Source organism: Leptopilina heterotoma, unplaced genomic scaffold (assembly GCF_015476425.1).
Source record: "Leptopilina heterotoma isolate Lh14 unplaced genomic scaffold, ASM1547642v1 Lhet_384, whole genome shotgun sequence".
In the NCBI taxonomy this organism is placed as follows: domain Eukaryota; kingdom Metazoa; phylum Arthropoda; class Insecta; order Hymenoptera; family Figitidae; genus Leptopilina; species Leptopilina heterotoma.
Window position 1 is genome coordinate 1,190,294 of NW_025111057.1, and position 12,624 is coordinate 1,202,917.

At 26.7% G+C, this 12,624-nt stretch overlaps 1 protein-coding gene across 4 annotated transcripts in view; it reads left to right on the forward strand.

Annotated features, from left to right (window-relative positions):
- The window catches only part of LOC122505994 (electron transfer flavoprotein regulatory factor 1), a 100,890-nt gene that overhangs the window by 59,727 nt on the left and 28,539 nt on the right, over positions 1-12,624 (forward strand). Inside the window, exon 2 of one of the 4 annotated variants that reach the window (XM_043617930.1) lies at positions 3,305-3,499. The exons of the other annotated variants lie outside the window; for them this stretch is intronic. Coding sequence (XP_043473865.1) covers positions 3,416-3,499 — 84 coding nt within the window. The 5' untranslated portion in view covers positions 3,305-3,415. The remainder of the gene's footprint in view (positions 1-3,304; positions 3,500-12,624) is intronic. 4 annotated transcript variants of the gene reach the window in all.

Here is a 12,624-nt window from a genome sequence, read left to right on the forward strand (position 1 = left end):
TTAAGAATTCTATTATTCTCTTGTTTTTTTTGTCGAAACTTTCTTTGATAAGCAGCTTTCTTTTAAAGTTTCATGACTTGATGTTGTTCTTCTTCCTCTAAAGAACGTATTATTGATCTTTTTTTACTTGATTTTCATTTTTTAAATTAGTATATTTTGTAACATTTCTTGAATCATTACAGTCATCATTAGTTTTCGATTTTATAAATAATTCACTGTTAACTTTATGTTCACAAAGTTTTACATAAGAATGATCACGTGTAATGTTCATTACATTACAATAACCCATCTCTATATGTGACTTTGAAATAATATCAGACTGATTTTGTTTTTGAACAGAAGTATGTTTATTTTGTCGAAAGGTGCGCTTGTAAGCAACATTTCTGTCACGAATTGACGTTTTAACTTTAGAAGTAGAAATATTTTCTTCTGCTGATGATAAAGCTGTAGATGTGCTTTGGGGCCTCGTATTTAAAGTTTGCTCTGCACTAATGAATTCATTAGAATCCAATGATTCAGAGCGAACAATTTTATTATTTCTCGCTTTTTTTGTCGATATTTTTTTTGATAAGCAGCTTTTTTTTGACGTTTTATGATTTTATATTTTTCCTCTTCTTCAGGAAAATGAACCATAGCTCTTTTTTCTCCTTACTTCTCAGTTATTATTAATCTTGTATCTTTCATTCCATTGCTTAAATCAATAGAAATATTATTAACATCATTTGCTGGAATTAAAGGCAAATCTTCTAAACAACTATCAACAAAATTTTTTTTACAAACATTGCTGGTTGAATTCAACGATGATAAATTATTGTCAACAATTTTATTTTCTTCATTTTGGAAAATTTTTTCTCTAGCTCGATTCCTAAGAAGACACTCCCAATTACATTCAACAGTCATAGTTCTAATATTAGTCGACCTTACTGACGGAAATTTACTTAAACGATTGTTTTTGAACATTAACATTAAATGATTTCTCATGTTATAATAATAGTAATTGACAGAGTGGGGCATAATATTAAAAAATATCGATGTTGCGAATGCTATTGCATATATTCCACAAGCAAGACTATTGTTTGGTTGTTGATCAACAGTTGTGAAAACTACTGGAGGTTTAAAAGGATATCTACTTAAATATTTCCTTTGATCTTCATTTAAACATCCTTCATTAAGACTATCATAAATATAAAGTCTCATTCCATCATAATAAGTGTAAATCCAATGACCTTTCTTGATAGGTCCACTAAAAAGTATTTGAATATGCTTTTTACCTTTTTCAATCGGACTAATAAATTCAAGCGTATAAAAATACAAAGTGCTTTGCATGCTAAAAGCAGAATTTGATTCCCTTCTCAATAATTTTTCGAATTCATCAATATGAGTATCATTTAACATTCCTCCTTCAGTAAGTATAATATTAAAATCTGTAACACTTAAATTAACAGTTCCTTCTTTGTTCGACATGATTTCTTTCAATTTATTGAAAAGATATCGCTTCTAAAAAATAGTTTTTTATAAAATTAATTAATTCAGAACACATGTAAATAATGTTACTATTGTCACATTTAACAGTAACTGGAATTTTTATCTTATCCTTTCTTATTGAAGATTATTAAGAATGTAAAGAATGTATCTTCATCTATTAATATTATTAATATTATTAAATATAAGTATATTTTTGGTAAATTTTTCTGTTTTGTATCTGTTTAGTATCTGTTTAGTATCTGTTAATCTAGTATCTGTTAATAGAGTATCTGTTAATCTAGTACCTCTTGACTAAATCTCTGTTTATCAAGTATCTGGTATCTCGTAATCACATGTTATTTTTAGTACATCTTTAATATTCATAAAGTTTTTTCCAAAATAATAACTAACTACCAAAATGTTAAAAAACAAAATGTTAAAAAATCAATAATTAAGATTTAAAAAACAAATATTAATCAATATTAAATAATAATTATTACCAGTATAATATAATTATGTACAAACATCAGAATTTAAAAAATCAATATTCTACATTTAGAAATCAAAATAACAGGCAAATGTCCTGTATTCCTTTAAACCTTAACTTTAATTAAATTAATGTATCCTTTAAACTTTAACTTTAAAACTCTAACTTTAATTAAATTAATGTATTTAACTTTAACCTTTAACTTTAATTAATAAAATTAATTAAATCCTTTAAATTAATAAATTAAATAATGCACACATTATATTTACAAACTCTTCCTAATAAATATATATACAAATAATATTAACAAAAAATTTAATTTGTATTTACATGTATTTTAATTTTAATACTTACGTATGTAACGTATGCAATGTACTTTAACTTTTTTCAAATGTACAAAAGAATTGCAACTTTTTTCAAATGTACAAAAAAACAAAACCACAAAATTCACAATCAACACTTTCAGAAAAAAATCACTCAGCAAATAACAGCCAATACTTCTTATCGAAACGATACACTTGTCACACTTTGCAAATGGCTGACAGTTGCTGACACTTGTAATATTTTGTAATTTTTCATACCAACCAAAAAAAACTATGCGTTTCACACTGAGGTGAGGTTACGTAGCGAACAAACAATTGTTTGGAAAAAAAGATGCGCGCGCAACAATTTTGAAGCGTCTAAAATGAATCATAAAATTGAATATATTTTATTATTAAAACGAAAATTTAAAAGTGTGAGGCACCCCGGTGGCATTGCTCATTTTTTCCATTGTATGAAAAGACATGAGAGCTGAAAGTGTCCACCAGCTGGCGCCAGCTATGCACGGGCCCTGTTTCAGTTAAAATGCATGGGATATTGCAAAAAAATTAAATTTTCACTAATTAAAATTAATTAAATCGTATTTCTTTGTACACAATATTAATATAGAAACTTTTTAACATATTTTTTGATAGTTATAGCCTTATAAAAGAGTAGAATATTTAATTTATAACGAAATTTTCATCTCAGTTTTAGGCGGGAATTTAAAAAAATATTAATTATTATTATTATTTATTATAAATTTTTTTATTTCTCATCTACTCAATATAGTTTTAAAATATTAATAGTAGTAAATTAAAAAATATTTATAAATAATTATAAAAACTTACATATTTTTGAAAATCCCGCCAAAAATTTAGGTAGAAATTTCGTTCTAAATAAATTATTCCACGCTTTAATAAAGTAACAATTGTTACAAAATATGTTTAAAAGTTTCTAGATTCATTTCATGTAAAAAAATATGATTGAATTAATTTCAGTTAAAGAAAATACAATTTTTATGCATTATCCCATGTATTTTAATTGAAACAGGGCCTGTGCATAGCTGGCGCCATCGGTGTCAACTTTCAACAGTTGGTACACTTTCAACTCATCAATGCCACCGGGGTGGTGTGAGGTCACCATCATTATAAAATTCAGCCAATGAGGAACACTCATTATAAAATCAGCCAAAAATCAGCCAATGAGGAAAAAGTTCTACACTTGAAGTTAGCTGCTTTGACATCAGTAAGTAATGTCGTCTCGATTATATCCAATCAAAATAAAGGATTTTGAATGTTATCCAATCAAAATAAAGGAATAAAGGATTTTGAAAAAATAGCCAATCAAGAAAAAGTTCTACACTTGAAGTTAGTCGATCTTACGCACCTCGTTTTTAAGAAAGGATTCAGATAAGAATTGTTTACAGTCCAGGGTACCTAAAAGATTAAAAACCAACAGGTTTTAAATTTTAACCCCCCCTCTTAATTTTAAAAATACGAAAAATCGACAATATGGGCCCTTTTCTAAACAGGGCAGTTTTTCTATTAAAAACCATTTTTTCACAAGATTAATGATTAGGTACAATTTTATTGTGTCATTTAAAAAAATAGATATTAAACTTATTTAAAATTTTTTGACAATCTCTATTATGAAAAAATTAACGTAATATCCAAATTTTCATTTCGACAATTACGAAAAAAAGACTCTAACATCAATATCTCTGGTTCTTTTGGGAAGTTATTCAGATCAGAATTTTTTACAGTCCAGGACACCTTAAAGATGAAAAATCAAGAGGTTTTAAATTTTTCCACACCTCCATTTTTAAAATACGGATTACTTTTGCAAATGACCAACAAAATGGGCCCTTTTCATGTGGACGTCCACACATATTGATTACGGATTATTCCGTATTTATTTTAGATGAATTTTTTAAAGGACATAATTTCAGATTGTTGCGATATAATTACGGACTTAATTCATAGAAGTAGTAGAGGTACACGGGTTCTGGCTCAGTTACCGACGGTCGGTAAGGTACACTTCTTAATAGCTCATTTTTAGGTGGACTAAAGGCGGGATATTTAAATTCTTATTTTATAATTTAAAGCGGGTTGGTATGGGGTGATTTTAAATTTCGCGCTACCAAGTGAAAGTTGGTTTGTGTTCTACTTTACCGACCTTGATGATAATGCTGCTATGAAAATGTCAGTAAAATACCGGTAGTCGGCATTTACTACATTGTGGTAGGAGAGTTGCGCGCGCCTGTGGAGTAGTGGGGAGGTGAGTACAGTGGGGACTGGTGTATAAGTTATGGAGCGTGGGCCATAAGCATCAGTTGCATCTTGAATGGTGCAGCAGACTTCTTCCAGGTTTTCAGGGTTCCAGAGATCTTAGAGTTTTCAGAGATAATTTTCAGAGTTTTTTTTCGTTTTGATTATAGGTATTATTGATTTTTTTATTGTAGGTTTTTTTGTGTTCGATTTTGCAATAGTTTTAAGTTGGTGGTGGTTTTTTCTATTTTAGGATTTTTCGTTCTATTATGTATTAGTTTTAAGGTGGTGGTGGTGGTTTTTTCTATTTCAGGATTTTTTAGTTTTAGGTGTATTTTTTCAGGAATTTTGTTGTTGCATTTTTCAGGTTTTCTTAGTTTTAGACGTATTTTTTAAGTTTATTTTCAGATTTAGGTATCAAGATGCCAAAGTGCAAATCGCCAAGGAAGTCTCGTCAGCGTATTGACATCGACGAGTACAATGAAGTGTTTCAGGAATCTGACAACTTTATTAAAACAGCGAAACGTCAGCTCATTTCCACGATGTCTATGAGTGGCGACGAGAAATTCGTTACAGCATTTGAATGGCAGAACAATATTTTGCAAGCCAACAAAAAGATATTAGGTCTCATGTAGGATGAATGCTGCGGAAAAATTGTGACTGAATTTGTTGGCTTGCGGAGCAAAATGTAGTGTCCGTGTAGAAGACAAAGATTTCATAAAAAAGGCTAAAGGTGTAAAGCAGGAGTTGAGATGAAAAATATCGACTTTGATAATTATGTTTATTGTCTGCGAAATGTTAAAATCCAATCTAGAACTCAGTATACTATCAGATCGAATCTTCACAAGGTGCAAACATTAAAACAAACAAAAATAGCGTTGAGTCCCTATGACGACACAAATATTAAAACAATACTTGCAACATTTATCGGTAATTGGTAGAATAAAAAAAAACAATTAAAAAAATGTATTAAAATTATTTGATAAAAAAATAAATATAAAAGTATTATAAATATTTAAATATTTTAAATATTAAAACAATACTTGCAACATTTATCGGTAATTGGTAGAATTAAAAAAGACAATTAAAAAAATGTATTAAAATTATTTGATAAAAAAATAAATAAAAAAGAAATATTAAAGTATTAAATATTTAAAATATTAAAACAATACTTGCAACATTTATCGGTAACAAAATTTTCAAAATTAGTTCCTCTACTTATTATTGTTTACAATATTAGATATACAACATTTAAATTTTTTTTAGTTATTTGTTTTTATCAAATGATTTTCATACATTTTAAAAATTTTTTTTTTAATTCTGCCAATTACCGATAATTGTTGCAAGTTTTTGTTTAACCCATTAATGCCCATGGGCACAGGAACGCAGAAATAAATAAATAAATATTTGATTCTACGCAAAAAACTACTACGAGAACATATGTTACAACATTTTTTAAAAAAGACCTATTGTTTTAAAAATGTTATAAACAATTAGCCTGCATATATACTTGTTCCAGCCCATGGACACAGAAACGCAGATATCGAAAAAACAACAATTGGGATCCTGGCATGGGGTCTAATAATAATTTTTGACGTTAAAAATTTTGTTTAACAAATTTTTTTTAAACAATTTGTTATAAACAAATTAAGAAAAATTAATTTTCATAAAAAACTGATAGCGCCATTCGATTCTACACAAAAAACTACTATCAGAACATATGTTACAACATTTTTTAAAAAAGACCTATTGTTGTTTTTTCGATATCTGCGATTCTGTGTCCATGGGCTGGAACGAGCATATATGCAGGCTAATTGTTTATAACATTTCTATAACAATATGTCTTTTTTTTTAATTTGTAACATATGTACTCGTAGTAGTTTTTTGCGTAGAATCGAATGGCGCTATCAGTTTTTTTAAAAATTAATTTTTCTTAATTTGTTTATAACAAATTGTTTAAAAAAATTTTAAACGAAATTTTTAACGTCAAATATGATTATTAGACCCCATGCCATGATCCCAATTGTTGTTTTTTCGATATCTGCGTTTCTGTGTCCATGGGCTTGAACAAGTATATATGCAGGCTAATTGTTTATAACATTTTTATAACAATAGGTCTTATTTAAAAAATGTTGTAACATATGTTCTCGTAGTAGTTTTTTGCGTAGAATCGAATAGCGCTATCAGTTTTTTATGAAAATTAATTTTTCTTAATTTGTTTATAACAAATTGCTTGAACAACATTTTTGAAACAAAATTTTTAACGTCAAAAATTATTATTAGACCCCATGCCAGGATCCCAATTTTGGTTTTTTTTTATATCTGCGTTCCTGTGCCCATGGGCATTAATGGGTTAAGGTACTACTACACTTTAGAATTTTTTATTTTTTTTATTGTATTTTTTAACTCCTTATGACTTCAGAAAACACCTCCTAAAGTATTTATAACCAATTTTAAAAAATAAAAGTAAATTTTTCAAAAAATATTTAATTAATGTAAAAAGTCATTGGCAAATTAAGTAAGTCTTTAAGGGGATGGTGGGGTTTAGCTTTTCGTTACGACCAGTAGAAACATTGGTGCTAATGTATGTAACAGTGTCTGACATAAAAAAATGGTGGGGTTTCAATTTGCTAAAGAATTTTAGGTAATTTATGGATGGCCTTTAACGATACATATAAGTTTAAACGCGTTTTTCTCAAAATAACGTTTTCTCAAATTGCGGACAGTTTATCTCTGAATCTACTGAACTGATTTTAATAAATAATAACTCGTTTTGTTTGTTAGCATGTCCTGTGTGAGAATTTATCAGAAAATGGTCAAAAAATTTAAAAAAAAAACATTTTTGCAGACTAGAAAAATACTGAAAAACATAGTGTATTTTTAAACAAATTATATTGAAACATCTACTATTTTTCTATTTTAGTCCATTTTTTATTAATGGTGGTAGATTTCTATGCAAGACACCTTCCTTTTTAAAAAGCAATTTGGATTTTTTGTTTCCGATTTGTCAATCTTGAGATAAACTGTCCGCAATTGGACAACTAACTTTTTTGAGTTTCGATCTGAATGCTGTCTGCAGATTATGATATTAAATAAAAATTAAAAACAAACCATTATTTTTATTCTCCAAATATGTACTATTATAGGCAAAAAAGTTTTTTAAATATTTATAATAAAAAACCTAAGAATTTTTTTTTTTTAATTTGGTCTTTTAAGAGCCTTCTAAAGTGTAGTAGTACCTTAATATTTGTGTACGGAACCCGCCACACAGTGGGGCCAAATGTACTTTTTGTGTCAAAATCAGTCTAGAGGTCACAATTTTCATTCAAATTAAGCAATTAAAAAATTAAAATTAATTAATTAATTAATTTTTAAATTATTAATTAAATTAAAAGCAATTAAAATTTTCGTTACTAAATTCTCTATCGATTCCTACAGGCTGATTTTTTAATTTTTGTTTATTTATATTTATTTGTTTATAACAAAGTATGAAAAAATCGATATGTTGCTATAAAATAAAGTTTTTAACATTTAAAAATTTTTTAAGTACATTAGAAATCATGTTTTAGTATTCCTGAAGTAAAATTTTTATATAATTACACTTTTATTAAATAAACAATACGCTAATTATTTAACTTTTGGAAAAAAGAACATGATTGAAAAAATTCAATTTGTAGTATATTTCTTCGAGTTTTTTACCCGAAATTTAATGGGTAATTAACATATAAACATTCAGTATAAATTTAATAAATTTTTAAAATGTTTAAACAATTTTTTATTGTTAATTGTAACTTTTTTCAACATTAACCAAGAAATTTTTTTTTACATTTCTCAACATTTTACGCAGGAAATAATTAAACACAAAAATAAAAAGTATTGTGTAAGTATTTAACAATTGTTTAAACAAATTAATTATGTTTTTTGTTAAACTTTATTTTTAAAAAATTAAAATTTCGATTTTTTTTATTCCTGAAAATTTTTCTATTTAAATGAACTAAACTCAAAAGTGTGGCTTGCAAATGATAATTTTTATAATTATTTAAACAAATTATTAATATTAACATACTAATTTACATTTTATCGTGATTTCTAAAACATTTATATTAAGAAATTGTAAGAATATGTAACTATGAAAATAACTTCCTTATATCTAATTTTAAAATGATTTAAACAAATTATTTTTGTTATTTTAAAAAATTTGAGTGGTTAAAAAAAATTTTCATGTTTTTCAGTTTTATATTTTTTTCACAGTTAAAGCTCGAAATAAAAAAACAATTTCAAATTTTTTCTATTTAATGTTTGTAACATGCAATTTTAAATTCTTTTTTATTACGAGCTTTAACTGAGAAAAACATATAAAAACTGAAAAACAAAAAAATTTTTTAAGCCACTCAAATTTTTTAAAATAACAAAAATAATTTGTGTAAACAATTTTTAATTTGGATATAAGGAAGTTATTTTCATAGTTACATATTCTTACAATTTCTTAATATAAATGTTTTAGAAATCACGATAAAATATAAATTAGTATCTTGATTCTATTAAAAGTTAAAAATATTAATAATTTGTTGAAATAATTTTAAAAATTATCATTTGCAAGCCACACTTTTGAGTTTAGTTCATTTAAATAGAGAAATTTTCAGGAATAAAAAAAAATCGAAATTTTAATTTTTTAAAAATAAAATTTTACAAAAAACATAATTAATTTGTTTAAACAATTGTTAAATACTTACACAATACCTATTATTTTTGTGTTTAATTATTTTCTGCGTAAAATGTTGAGAAATGTAAAAAAAAAATTTCTTGGTTAATGTTGAAAAAAAGTTACAATTAACAATAAAAAATTGTTTAAACATTTTAAAAATTTATTAAATTAATACTGAATGTTTATATGTTAATTACCCATTAAATTTCGGGTAAAAAACTCGAAGAAATATACTACAAATTGAATTTTTTCAATCATGTTCTTTTTTCAAAAAGTTAATTAATTAGCGTATTGTTTATTTAATAAAAGTGTAATTATATAAAAATTTTACTTCAGGAATACTAAAATATGATTTCTAATGTACTTAAAAAATTTTTAAATGTTAAAAACTTTATTTTATAGCAACATATCGATTTTTTTCATACTTTGTTATAAACAAATAAATATAACTAAACAAAAATTAAAAAATCGGCCTGGAGGAATCGATAGAGAATTTAGTAACGAAGATTTTTTAAAAAAATTGCATAATTTGAATGAAAATTGTGACCTCGAAAAGTACATTTGGCCCCACTGTGCGCCATTGCAGTGCGAGTACAACTCGCATTTGTCCAATTTTTTTTATTTTTAGTTAAGAAATTAAAGCGAGAAAACAATCTCTTATTTATTCTCTTAAAATTTCACTCGTCCTTAAAATACTTAATGCCATGTGTTTTACCTAAACAAAATTAAAAAAAAAATTTTTTTTATTTTTTTTTCAAAAAGTTTCTTAAATAAATTTTTTGTAGTCAGACTGTAATATTACACTAGCATACCAATTTTTTGCTCATTAGGTCAAATAATGTAAAAGTTAGGAAAAAAATTTGTTTTTTTTAATTTTTTAGTTTTTCTTTGACAACGCTATGGACATTATTACATATCAAGTTCTCTATATTTTTTCTGTAATATTCGAGTAACAATACACGAGTAGGCAAAATTTCAGCTCTCCATGTCGAATAGTTTAGAAGTTAAGGGGGGGAATGGTCACTTTTTATGCATTTTTGACCAAAAATCTTGTTATTTCCGTGACAACGCTATGACCATCACCTCTAATCACATTCGCTATTTTTCCCTGTAATCTACGAGTGAAAATACATATCTAGACCAAATTTGAACTCTTTAGGTCAAATAGTTTAGCCGCTAGGGGGGGGGGGGGGGCACGATTGGTTACGGACGCAAGAGTCTCACCAATAGGGTTCCGTCGATACACCTACGGTGTACGGAACCCTAAAAAGAGAAGAGGAGGTGGAAATAGTTGTTTGAATAAAAGATGTTCCTTTTTTTATGTCTACTTTATTTAAAAAACCTTAATCTAGTTACATTAACTTGTTATAACTTTTTAAATTACATTTTAATTTATTTTAACTTTATTTTAACTTTATTAAACTTATTTTAACTATATTTTAATATATTTTAACTTTACTTTAACTTATTTTAACTTTTTTAAACTTATTTTTACATTACATTAACTATACTTTAACTTATTTTAACTTTACTTTAACGTTACTTTAACTATATTACATATCAGATTTTTTTATCCAATTATTGTGTGAGCTATCAAATCCATTTCACGTATACATCATTACCACGAGTCTTGAGAACTTTTTTTACAAGGCAAATATCTCGATATTGGACTTTCATCAATTCTTCTTCGTAAAAACCACCCTTCGATGGGTTGATTTTGGTAATCTTTCAGCTTATATGTAACTGGTTTTGTTGATTTAACTTTATCCACGGTGAATATTTCTGTTGTTCAGTTGGGAGTATATCCTTTTTAAAGATATTTTTAAACTTGCTAACTCGAACTCTGTCTCCAACTTTGAATTTTGATCTTTATAGTGGAATTCTACGTAGTTTACGGATACGTCTCAGCAGTTCTCTTGTATCTTCTACGGTGACATCTTTGGGTTTCATACCAATAGTACGATGTTTTTTATTATTGTACTTTGACATGAGAGTTGGTATAAAAGATTAATCCATTTATAATTGCCTTGCAAGCTAAATTCAGGCCACATCATGTTTTTTAGAGTGCGGTTTAATCTTTCAACAATTGAGGCTTTCAGATTACTATAGGTAGAATAGAGATTAATGTTAAATTCTTGCATTAAACTCTTAAATTCAGAATTGTAAAATTCTTTGCCTCTATCAGTGTGCAAATTTTTAGAAATTCGACCTTGTTTTAGAATAGTTTTCATGGCCAAAGAAATATTCTTTCCATTTTTACTTATTACAGGTACAGCCCAGGCATATTTGGAAAATATGTCTATAACTGTGAGCATGTATTTGAAACGTTTATTAGAAAAAGAATAAGGTATCATTTCAACCAAAGCTGCTTGACAGGTTTAGTCTATACCACGCATTTGAACTTTTCGACGCGGATAATTTCTTCTAGCTTGTTTATGCAGTTCAGTTACAACTGTTAATTTTCGATAATCCATCACTGTTGAATAAATTTAGCCTCTTTGATAATGTAATTTTGCTGTGATTCAATTTCTTTAAGTTTCTCGTTAACTTTATCCTCGATAATTCGGATAGAAAGATTCATATCATCAATAGCTGTTCTTAAAGAAGATGTTATTTGAAAAACAATTTTTATCGCGTTTTTAATAATTTTCTGTGCAAGTCTTAAATTTACAGCGTCTTGTTGCTCTTCAGCGTCTTGAACGTTGCAAAGTCTTTTGTTATCAATGTCGTATTGTCCACTTGGAGTAATTTTAAAACCAATTCCAGAAGGTCCAAGAAGTCTACGACTTGCAAGAGGTCGCGACAAAGGATGTCAAAAGACATCAATGCTCATTTTTTAATACTAAGTTCTATTTGCTTGAACTCTCCAAATATATAACGTGAGCTTCACGTAGTTCTTCGATAATTGACATAATTTCATTATCATGCACACTGGGCCAGAAACCTCGTTTGAGGGGCCAAAATACAATTTTTTAAAAGTAATTTAAGTTAAATATACATAACCCTATCTTATTCTATATATGTTTTTACACAAAATATTGTGGTATTGACGATTTTTATTTATAAATTTTTTTTAGAGAACGTTTGAAGATTAAAATTGTATTTGAAATACTAAATGTCAAAACGAAGTTCTAACTTCTTTAAAATAAAAATTCTGAATAAATAAGTTCTTATAATATGTTATTATCTTCAACTGATATTAAAAAATAGAAATTCATTAAAAATTTTGAAATTTATATCATTTTTGTATTTTTTTACTAAATCTAATCAGCAAAATCTTTGATTTCGTTAGTTTTGAATAACTTCCATTACAATGTTCCCCGATGTTCCGCTATCAAATGAGTCAAATTTTGTGCCAAGTTCTTCGGAATAGTGTAATTTATAAATTGTATATGCCC